This window comes from Mercenaria mercenaria, unplaced genomic scaffold (assembly GCF_021730395.1).
Source record: "Mercenaria mercenaria strain notata unplaced genomic scaffold, MADL_Memer_1 contig_747, whole genome shotgun sequence".
Classification (NCBI taxonomy): domain Eukaryota; kingdom Metazoa; phylum Mollusca; class Bivalvia; order Venerida; family Veneridae; genus Mercenaria; species Mercenaria mercenaria.
This window is the reverse complement of record NW_026463645.1, coordinates 9,496-25,467: the sequence shown is the minus strand read 5'-3', so window position 1 is coordinate 25,467 and position 15,972 is coordinate 9,496. Positions and strand designations below refer to the sequence as shown.

General features: G+C 37.9%; 1 protein-coding gene across 2 annotated transcripts in view; it reads right to left on the bottom strand.

Annotated features, from left to right (window-relative positions):
- Positions 1-14,284, bottom strand: part of LOC128554790 (uncharacterized) — a 33,483-nt gene extending 19,199 nt beyond the window's left edge. For both annotated transcript variants that reach the window (XM_053536100.1, XM_053536101.1), the window contains exons 1-2: positions 14,247-14,284; positions 1,361-1,461 (exon numbers count right to left, since the gene is read on the bottom strand). In XM_053536100.1, coding sequence (XP_053392075.1) covers positions 1,361-1,461; positions 14,247-14,274 — 129 coding nt within the window. In that variant the 5' untranslated portion in view covers positions 14,275-14,284. The remainder of the gene's footprint in view (positions 1-1,360; positions 1,462-14,246) is intronic.
- Between the last annotated feature and the right edge of the window lie 1,688 nt (positions 14,285-15,972).

The window sequence follows — 15,972 nt, the reverse complement described above, 5'->3', positions numbered from 1 at the left end:
CAGATATGGCTTCAGAAATACAGTGAAAAAAGTATATATGGCTAGTATATAAACCAGCATCATTTTTGTATAAAAGAAGTTTAAATATTGAAATATTTTAGAAACTTAATTTAGGTGAAAATATAACTGAATGTTTAAGAAGTATTTCGGAACTGCTTGTCATTTCTTCAAAGACAATCTGTTTCTTTTCAAGTGATTGTGTTCTTTTTAGTCTGTCATTCTGAATGCATATACAATTGTTGTCTCATTACCTGTTAATTGTTTTCGCATCTGTTGGTGCAGGTCAGCTCGTACCCAAGTCAAAACGTACCTGTTTTCATTTCTTTTTATCTTCATGATATATATATTATTATAAAAATGTAAAAATATCATTGACATAAGTTTTAGAAACTATTTCGATAAAAAAGAAACTGAATTGCAGCTAGATTACGATACTGTTATTAAAATTATTTTAAATGATAAACATGTAATAATTTGTAATAATTCATTAAGCCTTTAATTGGCAAAACCTATCAAAGGAAAATTATCTTAATATATGTAACTTTAGAAATGTCGTGTTCAATATCGATGCGATATCGGACTGGTGTATGGAAAAGGTTGGCCCAACGACGGATAGAAGATTAATTGATACTGTTTGATATCTGACAGGCGGGTAGTTGATATAGATCCGGCTTGTAACCAATGGAAAAAACGATATCTATCAGTCAAATGTTATTTAGGATATATATCCAATATACAAAAGATGTATAAGATGGGTAGATATTGATTTGCATGACAGGTTGTCAATGTACCTTATAAATATTTTGATATCAATATATGGCATGTTTTTCTTAATTTGATTGTGACGTATTGTTGTATGTACGTTTAAATGCGCTTTTGCGTCTTAACGCACTGTATGTATTCATACCATACCACCTTGCTTGTCTCATTCATAATCAAAAGGGATAATTTTGATGTAAGGCATTCTTTTTCTTTCAATGTTTTTTCTTTAGTCTCCTCTGTCGTAAGACAAGTATAAAATACAAGCAAATCTCGATTAGTCCCTAGAGTCAGCTACACTTTGTAAATCATACCAGCAAGATGTTGGAGATATGAAACAAAAATCAAAGTAGCGCTCTGCGAATGAAATATTATATAACTGGTGGAATATTCAAGTTAAACCAAATGGGACTTTGCCTTGAGTATTTGCGTGATGTATAATTATAATAGAAATAAACATTCTATCGGTACTATCTTTTCTAGTCTTTATCACTTCTATTTGACGATCATCAGCCGTTTGGGGATTTATTTCATTACAGATCTTATTGTACTTCCATGTTGATGTCGAACTACGGAATAAGCTGAATTATAAACCTTTTACCTTATCGTAACTTTTTGAGCCGCTTTGAGACATCTGCTCTGGTTTACTCGATGGCATCGCCAAAGGCTCTGGTGGTATTTCATCTTGTATGACACAGTAATCTTAAATTTGAAAAAAGAACGAAAATAAAAGAATATATATTAATGTATAAAAAGTGAAAAAAACTAGGTCGGACTGATCGATTTTCTTTGTTTTTGCTTGAGTTAGAGTTACGCCGACACAATTTAGGTCAAATTGCGACTTTTCAGGGAGACCCCCAGATAACCCTCCGGTCATGGTTGCAGGTATGAAACTGAAATTGAAACTCAAATGATCAATTTAATTAAACGCTTATTTCTGTACAAAGACATATTCAGTGGCGTTGTACATTTAATTTAACAAGCCTTAAAAATATAAATGATGAAATATAAAAAATCACAAAAATACAAAAACTAACACCTGCTGTTATCGCATTTAAAACTAGAGCTATCACTAAAGGTGATGAATGTACCCCCCACATGCACTGACACAGTACATTGCAATTTGACGCACACAAGATTGCATAATTATGTGGGATGTATGTATATAGACTGTATGTATACAGTATAGTAACAAAAAACAAAGTCCCATAACTATGCAGAATTTTTATCTAAAAGAAAGTAACATGAACCATGCACAACTAGGGTTGGTGCTGATCACTTGTGTGAAGTTTCATTAAATTGTGTGCAAGGGTTCGGAAGATAAGGCGCGCACAAGATTGCATATGCAGACTGTGTGTACATAGTATGTTAACAAGAAACAAAGTTCCATAACTCTGCAATTTTTGTTGTTGAAAGAACCTAATATGCCCCATGCACAACTACTGTTGTTACTGATCACTTGTGTGAAGTTTCATGAAACTGTGTCCAGGGGATGAGGAGAGATGGTGCGCACAAGATTGTGTCTATGTATATAGTATAGTAACAAAAAACAAAGTCCCGTAACTCTGCAATTTTTTTTCTGAAAGAACCTAACATGTCCCTTGCACAACTACTGTTGTTACTGATCACTTGTGTGAAGTTTCATTAAATTGTGTCAAGGGGATGAGGAGAGATGGTGCGCACAAGATTGTGTCTACGGACAGACGGACAGACAGACGGACGGACGGACGGACGGACGTTCTAACGAAACGGTCTTTATGTGACACCCCATTGTTCTCTCTATTGTTCTAATAGACACATAAAAAGAAAAAGGTCACATAAACTGAACGGAATGAATGACATCAAAGAGAAAGTACCGTTATGCAGTCACTTAACCATCATTTCGCGGCCACGGACGGACGGACAGACAGACAAACAGACAACCTGAAGCCGGTATACCCCCCCACCCCCCTCCTTACAACTTTGTTGTCGGGGGGGGGGTACAACAATTATCAAAAGTTTAAAACAATGCCATAAAGTCAATAAAATACAGTGCCTTAATATTTTGTTTGAATGTATCAAGTGATTCACTTTTGCGTAATGCTAACGGCAGCTCATTTCACAGTTTTGGAAACTTCTATCATTGAATGTTTTGCACTTGTTGTATGGAACAACATAACGCCATTCAGAATTTTCTGACAATCTCAAACCTTGTCTACTAGGAACATACTCTATAAGCAGTTATGTTAAATACAAAGATGCTCTGCCAATGCGATAGCTCTACCTTAAACTCAATCCCTGCTTTCTCCGGCAACCAATGTAAATAATACAATGCTTGTTTTGAATGTCAAATTTCCGCCTGTTAAGGACAAGTTTTGCATATGTTGCATCTTACTCACCGTTAGCTACAACATACAGTATGACATTGCAGTAATCCAGATTTGAAATAACTAGAGACAAAACTAAAATTTCAGTGGCTGCTTTGGTTAAATATTCACGGATGTTCTTAATGTGTAGGTAATTCAACATATGTATGACATCTGCAATTTATATGATCTTTAAAGTTCAAGGTTTCATCAAGAAATGCACCAAGATATCTAACTGTGCTTTCACGTTTGATATCATCACCAGCAATGTTAATCGAATTTGTAAAACATTTGTTTAATTGAGGTCAGCGACCAAACATAATAAATTCAGTTTTTGAAGTGTTCATTTTCAGTTTGTTTCTATTTATCCAGTCATTGATTGTAACTGCGCACCGTTCGAGGTCTCCGACCGCTTGTGATTCTACGGAAGCAGATGTGCGGCGTAAGCTTTTATTTGCTATATGATCATCAGCAAATCTGTAGACTGATATTGATTTCGGAATGACATCAAAAAGAGTTTCCAGCATAGGTGAGATACAGTCGCGGACCAAGGTAACTGCATTCAAGCTGGCGGTCTGATAAATATGCACTGTGGAGCCTCCACGCCCGAGTGATTAAGATCGCTGACTTCAAATCACTTGCCCCTCACCGATGTGGGTTCGAGTCTCACTCGGGGCGTTGAATTATTCATGTGAGGAAGGTCATTGGTTCTACCCAGGTGCCCGCTCGTGATAAGTAATGCACCAAGGGGCACTTGGGGTCTTCCTTCACCATCAGAGCTTGAAAGTCGCCATATGATCTATAAATGTGTCGGTGCGATGTTAAACCCAACAAAATAAATAAAGAAAGAAAGAATGTACATTGTTGATATTAACCTTACAAGTACCAGTCTACACATTGAAGAGCTGTTTCACAGACACCAAGCTGTGCTTTTAGGACACCTAGAAGAATGTCGTGATCGACAGTGTCAAATGCCGCACTTAAGTCATTTGCAATAAGGGCGATGACTGTTGGAAATAGCACGCTTACTTGTATATAACGTTGACGTGAAACACTGACGCCAACGTCTGTGTTGCGTTACTACGTCATATCCTATGTTTGTATATATGTACGATAGTTACAAGAGTTGAATAGAAGTAGAAAACAGACACAACGTGTTGTATATTCATTTAAGTGTTATTGTCCCATATCCAACCGACATTGGTGCCGTGACGAAACAAACATGATAATAGAGAAGTTGCGTTCGATCCGAGAGGGACATTATAGAGTTATTTCGAATCAGTTAGCAAAAATCGAAGCAGCGAAGGAGAATGCGAATTGGATAGAATTCAACACGATTGTCGATGCGACATCGCAGAAGCTAGAAGTAATTAAATCACTTCTAGAAGCTACAGAAGTGGCGGAGATCGAAGATGAAATTGTGAACGCAGAGGAGTTTTGTTTGAATATTGAAGTCAAACTACGAAATTTCGAGGACTTGAGCAAAAAATCGACCAGCGAAGAAGACGAGCAGACGACAACGGAAACAACGCGAACTGGCCAACAGAATCAGAGGTAACTCAAGCTGCAAGCCAAAATGTGAGTAGATCTTTTTCAAATGCTTCACTTTATCAGAGACTTCCAAAATTATCACTTCCGATTTTCAGTGGTGATATTCTTGAGTGGCAAAGTAATTGGGACTCTTACGAATCTACAGTTCATTTGAATCCAAACTTAACTGAAGCGCAGAAATTTAGCTATTTGAAGACGCAGCTTGAAGGCAGTGCAGCCCAAGTTATTCAATGATTTTTCCTTACACATGCAAACTACATTCAAGCGATTGATTTGTTGAAAGAGAGATTTGGACAGTCTCATAAAATAATTCATGCATACATACAAGCTTTGCTTAATCTGCCAGCCCCAACTAATACACTTCAGAGCATAAGAAATTACATAGACAAATTAGAGGCTTATATTCGAGGGTTAGAGTCGCTAGGTCAGTGCCAGAGTACGTACGGAACCCTATTAGTGCCAGTGATAATTAATAAACTTCCGTCGGATGTACGCAAGAATTTAGCGCCAGAACATGGTAGAGATAATTGGCATTTGGAAGCTTTGCGGAAAGCGTTGGTTGAATATCATGGAAGCAGGGCAAGCCTAAGAAGCAGCAGATTACTATGGACCCACAGCATCTTTTTTCACGAACGCACAGTCCAAATCCAAAACCGGAAGTAGACAGAAACCAGCATACATTGCGCGCAGTGATCAGAAACAGGGTATTTACTGCAAAGAAAATCACCATGCCAACGACTGTTCAAAGGTCCCGGATGTGAAATCCCGTAAAGACATTATTAAGAAGAAACGTTTGTGCTTTAACTGTTTACAAAAAAAAAAACAAGTGGTAAACTGCCGTTCGAACTTTCGATATCTGAAATGTAAAAGAAAACACCACACTAGCATTTGTGAAAATGGTACGGATACCAAAGAAAATATTGGCATTAGCAACGCAGTACAACTTATTGCAGCAAGTCAGCCAGCCAGCCAGCCTGTGGCAGCCATATTGCATTCTACGTTTGAACCCCGACCAGAAGTTTTATTGAAGACCGCCGTTGCCGAAGTTTGTGCTGGAGATAATTATGCCCAAGCAAATATTTTGTTCGATGAAGGGGCTCAGCGTTCATTCATATCGGAGAAGCTCGCTCAAACACTAAAAGTCAAACCCAATGGTAGCACAGTCATCAGTCTAGCAACATTCGGAGACACTTCACAGAATCAGAGACACCTCGATACTACAACCATATATTTACTTACAGATGTTGGAGCCAAGATTCCACTTCAAGTGATGATCGTTCCGACAATTGCCGTCCCTTTACGGAATATTCCAAATTCTGTCCTGTCTTCGCCACATCTGAGAAACCTTAAGTTAGCACACCCCGTGATAGATGAAGACCAGTTTGATATTTCATTATTGATAGGAGCTGACCATTACTGGAGCATCGTAATCGTAAGTAACCAGACGATTCGAGGTAACGGGCCTACAGCCGTAAGTTCGAGCATTGGTAATTTATTGTCAGGTCCAGATGAAATAACCAGTGTTATGACACAGTCTTGTTTTGCCCTAAATGTAAATACAGATATAGACCGATTTTGGAAACTAGAGTCCATTGGAATAATTCCCGAAGACGACCAAGGTAAAGATAAATTACAGACATATCAAGAGAATGCTATCAAGTTTACCGACGGAAAGTATGAAGCTAAACTACCCTGGAAAGAAGACCACGCCCATCTCCCTACAAACTATGCAGTAACCAAGAGAAGAACCAAATCCTTGATAAGACGACTACGCAGAGAACCTAAAATCCTAGAGAAGTATGCAGAGATACTACAAGAACAAGAGAGAAGAGTTGACGATAATAAGAAACTACCCCCGCAAGTACACTATATTCCCCACCATGCAGTCAGAAAAGATTCCGCCACCACGCCCATTCGTAAAGTGTATGATTGTAGTTGTAGGGAATCGATTTATTCCCCCAGCTTGAATGACTGTCTTGACTCCTAAATGATCTATCACAAATTCTAGTAAGATTCCGACTTGGAAAGTACGCAGTATCAACAGATATAGAGAAAGCATTCCTGAATGTACGCCTAGAAAAAGAAGACAGAGATGTGACAAGATTTTTATGGTTGAGTGATCCGAGTAATCCAGATAGCTTGTTATCAGCATACCGATTCAAAGCCGTTTTATTCGATGCAACTTGCTCCCCATTTATACTCAGTGCTACACTACTAACAGCTGGGTCAGCAGATTCCTGAAGAGAAACTTATACGTAGACAACATATTATCGAGTTTCCAAACAGAAGATGAAGTTTTGAGGTACTTCCGAGGTACAAGGGATCTGATGCTACAAGGAGGATTCAACCTGAGATCGTGGGCATTAAACAGTCGATGCTTGCAAGTAGCCGCTACAGAAGAAGGTGTCCTTGACAGCGACAAAGTAACAAAAATTCTAGGCACGCTTTGGACTACCGACACAGACGAGATATCATACCCGAACAGAGACATTGCAATAACCCAAAATGTGACTAAACGCACTATTTTGCAGTTTACCTCCCGAGTATATGACCCACTTGGCTTACTTAGCCCAGTATTAATACGTGCGAAAATTCTACTCCAAGATCTATGGAAAGGCAAGCACACGTTGGATAAAGTTTTACCAGACGACATCTATAAGAAATGGCTCCATATTATACGTGACGTAAATGACGTAATGGAAATGAGAATCCCCCGCCGCCTCTTCAATTCATACAGACGATAAACACCCAACAGCAGATGATACTATCCTACATGTTTTTGTTGATGCTAGTATCCAAGCTTACGGCGCGACAGCTTACCTTTGCTGACGACAACAATCGACTCTAGTGATGGCAAAATCCCGTGTGGCACCCTTGAAGAAAATCACATTGCCAAAGTTAGAACTGAGGGCAGTCGTGATCGGAACACGTTTAGCGAGACACATTCTACAAGCGATAGCCATACAAGATGTGATATTTTGGTCAGACAGTCAAATCGTGTTACACTGGCTGAGCACCTCGAGACTGGTAAACAGATTCGTCCAAAATAGAGTTACAGATATAAGAGACCTAACCCAGAACCGGAAGTGGAAATACTGTCCCACAAAACACAATCCAGCCGACATTCTCACAAGAGGTATCACAGCATCCCAGTTCAGAAACAATCACCTATGGATGCATGGTCCAGACTGGTTAACTAACCAAACTCAGTGGCCTGTATAGATGCAGGCAGACACCATCACCATGGCAACCTTGACAGACGAGACGCAAGAAACAGATGAACATCCGTTTCCAGGCAGTCTATTTCAAGACGGTCTACACGTTTTAATAAACTTGTCAAGGTACAACAGCTATAAAAACTATTTCGAGTCACTGCATACGTCCTTAGATTTATAAACAACTGCAGGGCCGTCACCATACGACGAAGAGCCCCTTTAAACGTAACAGAACTACAGGACGCAGAGCACAGGTGGCTACAGAATTGCCCGCACACTGAATATGCCAGAGAAATATCCAGCCTGAAGACCTCTGAGAAGAGACTACCCATAGTGCGCCAGTTGAAACTATTTCTTGACGACAGAGGAGATTTACGTTGTGGCGGGAGAATACAAAACGCCGCATTAGAATATGCTACCAAGTTCCCATACTTACTTCCCCCCAAACACACACTGACACGCCTGATTTTCGAGACGTCTATACCCACCATCTACATACGGGAGAGAACGCTACCATAACTTACTTACGTCAGAAGTACTGGATTCCTGTGTCCAGACAGAGATACGAAAATGTGTGACATGCAAAAAAATTAATGGTAAACCATACCCAGCCCCAGATCCCCCAACCGACATTTCGACTAGATGACAGCGCCCCATTTACGATAACAGGAGTGGATTTAACCGGTGCACTACATGTAAAAGATCAACGTGGAAATATGAGTAAAGCGTACATATGCCTTTTCACTTGCGCTTCTACTAGAGCATTACATTTAGAAGTGGTCAAGAATTTGACTGAAAGTTCCTTCATGCAAGCGTTCAGAAGATTTTGCAGCAGGAAATCATTACCACACATCATGGTTTCTGACAATGCAGCTACATACCAGGCAGCATCAAGTCATCTGCGTCAACTATTCGATTCCCAGTCCATGAAATAAGCCCTCAACCAAGAAGGAACATAATGGTATTTCATCCCAGCTAGAGCCCCATGGTACGGTGGATGGTGGGAGCGCCTGATAGGTCACCAAGATCACGCTAAAGAAAGTTCTCGGACGTCGATGCATTAATTTAGAAGAACTTCAGACGATAACCACGGAAGTAGAAGCTGTACTCAATGATCGACCGATTACATACGTGACGTCAGATGATTCAGATCCACAACCGTTAACGCCGGCACACTTATTATACGGCCGGCAGGTGAAGAGTTTATCGACAAAGAATGTACCAATAGAATCGGTATCAGTTCCAGCAGTTGGCAACCGTTCCAGTATTACTAGACGAGCGAGGGTCCAGATGGAACTAATCGAGCACTTCCGGGAACGGTGACGCCACGAGTATTTGACGGCGTTGCGCGAGAATCACCAAGTGACGGGTAACACCAAGCAGACGATATCAGTAGGTGACGTGATACAGATCCATGATGACACACCTCGTGCGCGGTGGATATTAGGTGTGGTACACGAACTTATATATGGGAAAGATGGACTGATTCGTGCAGCCAAAGTAAAATCGAATAGTGGAATATCCGTGCGACCAATTATAAAACTGTATCCGTTGGAAACAAAGTGACTCCGTGTGTATCAGTAAAAGACAAATTGATTTAGTGTGCATGTATGTGAAAATTTGTTGTAAAGAGACTTTAAGACCTTAAGATTTCTGTTCGTGAGCTTAAATATTAAATAACTTAAGTATCAGTGTTATCAAATGAGAGACATTAATATGTTCGATTTCATGACAATATTTTAAGTTAATAAGTAACGTAGTAATTTATTGATAATTTCTGTTTTTAAAATAATCAACCTTTCATAAATCTTAGCTTTAATATTTCATGACAGTATGTAAACTTCTGTGATTTATCATTGTTTCTCCATACCACTTAGATCATTAACCAACCAAATCAGCGCAGATTCACAAGAGTGATAGTTCCTATATGCAGACTGGTTCTTAGGCAAAAGTATGTTTTGATTCACATGTTTTTCTAATCTGCAACGAACAGCTTTCTTAATAAGTTTTGACAGAAATGATAATTTACTCACAGAGCGAACATTGGAAAGGTCTAGTTCCAGACTTGCGGTTTTTTTGAAAAGGTCTCATAACATCTTGTTTGTATTTCACAGGAAAACACCTTGTTGTAATGAGCGGGCACCTGGTTAGAATCACCAACCATCTGTAAACTAGTCGGATGGATTTCTCACATGCAAAATTTTACGCTCTAAGCGATGTTCCGAACCAACAAATGGACACGGAGGCCCTTATGACTGATAAAAGATTAACGCAGAGAGGGTATCCTCGGAAAATTTACTGATTATCAAAGAAAAAGAAATTAAAATCTAAATTACTATCGGGGAAATAAGCGCAGGAGTGACGTATATACAAGATAAAACATATTGAACACTTTTCCAAAAGTATTCGTATGAACAAATCCAAACATAGCATCTGTGTTTGTATATCAATTTATTATTTAACAATACCATTACGACGACTAAAATTTTATTATCTTTTGCACAAAGAACACTTGTTATGGTGGTCATACATGCCAAGTCGTTTTGAAATCCCGCCATGCATGTTTCCATCCAGACCGACAGTCAAACAGACACGGTACACCTAGAGCTATATTGCACGTACTCGTACATTTTAGTAAATGATTGATAATAGTACACATAGTCCCTGGCTAATAGACATTTACGAATTAAGTCTACGTGGTCTGTGAACACCTAAGACGATCGATTTTTCAAGGGGACCGTCTCAACATGATAATTTTAATTTATGTGTGGTAGGAAAACATTCCAATAATGATGGTAAGGTCTGGCTTATTATGTTACCGCACAGGATAAGATTTGGATTTGTCTGTCCGTCTGTCTGTACGCCAGAGAGGTGTTTTGTTATGCATATCGCAAAAAGTATTTGATCTAGCGTCATAAGACTTTCCCGAAAGGTTCTTCAATATTATAAGTTGCGCATCTGCGACAAAGTTGAAAAGATGAGCTTATCTGTTCGCAATGTATCCGTATTCCATCGTCGTCGTCGTCCGAAATGAAAATAAATCTTAACTGGGTTAGCTGGGATCAAAATGTAGGTCAGCAGGTAAAACATTGTGAAAACTGTAGAAAACGTAATATCTTGTTTCTCCATTCCTTTGTTGTTATTATACGCCCGAAGGAATGTACTTTGGGATACCCCAGGTGTTCATCTGACCCTCTGTCTGGCTGTGTGTCCGTCTGTCCGCACGCAATTTGTGTCGACTCCGCTCTGTAACTCGTAAACCCCTTTAAGGATTTTAAACAAACTTGATACATATGTTCTCCACATCAAGTTGCTCGCTTCAAGGTAAAGGTTACACTTAGGGGTCGAGGTCATATGACTTTGTTTTGTGTCCGCTCTGTAACTCTTGATCTGTTTGAAGGATTTTACAGAAACATTGCACAAATGCCCATCAGAGCGCATGTTTTGGATGGCTGGCTACAAGATCAATGTCACACTTAGGGGTCAAAGGTCATATAACTTTCCATTCCTTTGTTGTTATTATACGCCCGAAGGAACGTATTTTGGTGTTCGTCTGACGGTCTGTCTGTCTGTGTGTCCGTCTTAGGGGTCAAAGGTCATATAACTTTGTTTCGAATGCGATGTGTAACTCTTAAACTGCTTGAAGGATTTTAAAAGAACTTGGCACAAATGTTCACCACATTGAGACGACGTGCAGAGCACATAGCTCGCTTCAAGGTAAAGGTCAAACTTAGAGGTTAAAGGTCACATGACTTTGTTTTGTGTTTATGCTGCTTTGCATTGCGGTGCTCTTGTTTTTATTTGGCAGATTCTGATTTTTTTTTTTTTTTTGTTCACTTACAATATTTTTTATTGAATTACTTCCCTTTTATGCTACTAGAAATAGGTTCTTTTGTAACTTTTTTATTATTAGCCGTAGGTAAAGACCGAGACCACTTTTCTTTGGTACAACATGGATGGTACCTGCAAAGTTAAGGTGTATTTTGACACATCTGTACCTGTTAATAATTTTAGTGGACTAAGAGTTTTTCGGGGAATTTCTTCCCTTTGTTGTCATTTTCCTTAGGACTTCAACAGTAAAGTTCTTTAAATTTTGCTCCCATCCTCTGATATTTGACTTTTTCAAAACCTTTGGGGGCCTCCGTGGCCGAGTGGTTAAGGTTGCTGACTTCAAATCACTTGCCCCTCATCGATGTGGGTTCGAGCCTCACTCGGGGCGTTGAATTCTTCATGTGAGGAAGCCATCCAGCTGGCTTACGAAAGGTCATTGATTCTACCCAGGTGCCCGCTCGTGATGAAATAATGCACGGAGGGGCACCTGGGGTCTTCCTCCACCATTAAAGCTGGAAAGTCGCCATATGACCTATCATGTGTCGGTGCGACGTTAAATCAAAAAAAAAATTATCAAAAACTTTTACCAAAAATTCTAAGTTAAAAAGGGACATAACTCTGTCAAAATTCAAATCACAGTTATGAGGATTGTTTTTCCTGGTGTAGACTTTGATAGTACATAACTATTTTAAGTTTAAAGTCAATAGCTTTGATAGTAACAGAGACATTTGACTTTATCAAAAACTTTAACAAAAACTTCTAATTTAAAAGGGGACATTATTCTGTTAAAATTCAAATCAGAGTTATAGGGATTGTTTCTCCCGGTGTAGACTTTGATAGTAAATAAGTATTTTAAGTTTCAGGTCAATAACTTTGGTAGTAACAGATATATTTGACTTTATCAAGAACTTTAACCATAAATTCTAAGTTAAAAAGGGGCATAATTCTGTCAAAAGTCAATCAGAGTTATAGGGATTATTTCTCCTGGTGTAGACGTTTATAGTAAATAAGTATTTTAAGTTTCAAGTCAATAGCTTTGATAGTAACAGAGATATTTGACTTTATCAAAAAATTTAACAAAAAATTCTAAGTTAAAAAGGGGCATAATTCTATCAAAATTCAAACCAGAGTAACGCAGATTGTTTTTCCTGGTGTGGACTTCGATAGTAAATAATTATTTTAACTTTCAAGTCAATAGCTTTGATATTTACAGAGATATTTGACTTTATCAAAAACTTTAACCATAAATTCTAAGTTAAAAGGGGCATAATTCTATTAAAATTCAATCAGAGTTATGGGGATTGTTCTTCCTTGTGTAGACTTTGATAGTAAATAAGTATTTTAAGTTTCAAGTCAATAGCTTTGACAGTAACAGAGATATTTGACTTTATCAAAAATTTTAACCAACGGAGACGCCGACGCCGACGCAGGAGCGAATGCAATAGCTCTACTTTTTCTTCGAAAAGTCGAGCTAAAAACAAGCACATCCAAATTTTATATCACCTACCGCATAGTGATGATATAATAACTCAAACCCTATTGCCGTTATAAATTCTTTTTCATATCGCGCATAATATAATTAAACAATGTTGAGACGGTCCCCTTGAGAAATCTATCGCCTTAGGTGTCCACAGTCCACGTAGACTTAATCCGTAAATGTCTAATAAGAAGAGCTTGAATGTGAATTGTATAATCAGATCCATATCTATTAATGGGTGACATTTAATATACTGATACGACGTAAGAAAAAAAATATAACTTTAATATAACATTTCAATACCTATCTTCGAACATTGGCAACATATACTGTTAAATCATATTAGTGTATAATATCGGCTATGTATCCCATTTAATATACAAATACCTTTTTACAGAATAAAATTAAGAAATAGATCTACTATATGATCATGCAGTATTCGACCTTACTTTTAAGCAATTATTATATTAATTTAACTACATAACGCTTCGCCTCTTAAGTTTTCGCATACCACTATGTTTTATGCTAAATTCTGGATTTAAATTTTTCATTTTGATTTTTTTTGCTGAGACGTTATTCATAACAATTATATCTTTAGGTAACACAAACACTTAATTATATATTTCTTGACAATAAAAGCGTGTCCTATCTACTTGACAGGTCGATGTATTTAGCTTAGTCTGCATCTGTTACATGCTAAAAGGTTTACATTATGCTTCTTACTACAGTATTTATTTTATTATTAATTTTGTCTGATAAAGAAATTAAGGATCAATAAGCATGTAAATTAATCGACAATGTGATATAAATTACCACTTAAACCCATCTAATACAATCACTGAAGCAAATTTACATTTCTTTTGTAAAAACAATATGTGTATCACTGTGATCCTGATTTATCAGTCATATGAGTAGGCGAAAAAATATGAGACATTCGTTTGAGACGGAGCTGTATGTAATGCGATCTATACACTTAACAATTTGTATTTTGATATTATGCACTTGTCACAATAATAAACCATTTTCTTACTAACTTATTTACTTACATACGTATAGAGATGTACTTACGATTAGTGATCGTTGATGTAGCTTTCATTCTATTCACTGTGGCCTGAAAATAAAGTGGGAAACATAATTATTTCCTGCGATAATTCATGGACGTAATCATTCTCTGTTTTGATTGTTTCTTCTTAGCATGTAATGCACTGGACTTTTTTTTTTGACATCGTGGTTTTACTTCTTAAACATTACATCTTGTCGTCATCATATAATTGTTGGGATACATCTTCCCAGCTTTGCTTTCTACCTATATTTAAAGTTTGAAATAATTGCTCAATTCTTAAAGATTCCTGTGGGTACCTTTCACTAAAATAGTTTAGTTTAAGGCATTAACTTTAAATGTAGCAAATTCTAAGGAGATTAATTAAACTTTAACATTTATTTTCAGTGGTAGTACACATTTATGTTGTGAAGTACTGTTTTACACACGCAAACATGTTAATTTTAATGTTTACCTAGATCCTTTGATGTATTTTTCATATTTTTAATATCACCTTAGGTTAATTTATCATTATATTATGCGCTGGACAAACAAATTACAAGAAAAACTGAAACAAAAGCACCGCAATGCGGAGCAATGTACGTCCGAAGGTATGACATTTGACCCCTGAGTGTGACCTTGACCTTGAAGCGAGCCATCTGAAACATGCGCTATGCACGTCGCCTTGATGTGTAAATATGTGTGCCAAGTTACTATAAAATACTTTAAGCAGTTCAAGAGTTACACAGCGGGTACGAAACAAAGTCATATGACCTTTGACCCCTAAGTGTGACCTTGACATTGATGCGAGCCATCCAAAACATGCGCTCTGCATGTCGTCTCGATGTGGTTAACATTTGTATTAATTCAAAATCCTTCAAGGGGTTCTAGAGTTACAGAGTAGAAACGAAATTGCTAACGGACGGACGGACAGTCAGAAGTTCCCACATACTGGTAATTATGTAGCTACTCTTTTGTTCTCTCTATTGTCCTTTTAGCGACGTAAAAGAAAGATAGCCACATAAAAGTCTTACTGAATGAATGACATCAAAGAAAAAGTACATTTACCTAATGTTCCAATAGCCATCTAAGAATGCGAATGTGGGCTCGGACGGACGGACGGACAGAAGGACACTGGGGTCATAACATAATACGCCCCTTTTTAGCGAACAGAAAGGAGATAACTTCGAAAATATCGAAGCTAGAGTTGCGGTTATTGCACACTGCACTCCTGCTATCACAATAGGCATGCATTCTAGCCCAGTTATGCTATGAACAGACAGTGGATGAGTTGACAAACATATATATACATACAGACTGTTCGATTACTACATGACCCAATTTGGGACATTCAAACGTTTTAAATTTCTCCTATTGTCTACTTTTTTCTTCAGACGATACAATATACAAAGTACCATAATCTGCTCTGTTTGGTAAAGGGAAGTTAATTGTCAGCCATTTGTACAATTTCAATTCGATGCATCAAAATATTCTATAGAAAAGGCCGTTTGTAGGAAGATTCAGAGATTCGGACTCAAACCATAACAGAAAAAGAAACGCTACCATGAACAGATCTTTCTCAAAATAACTTCCCTACATAAAACAGATGCGGAGGACGAACGATTTCAAATACAATGTCTTCTATCAAATCGTCACGGAAAACATACGCCTCACCCGAAAGCAGAGCAGAAAAAAATACAAGAATAAAAGTCCAACAAGAAAAACCAAATCCAAATCACGCAGTCGCCCGCACTG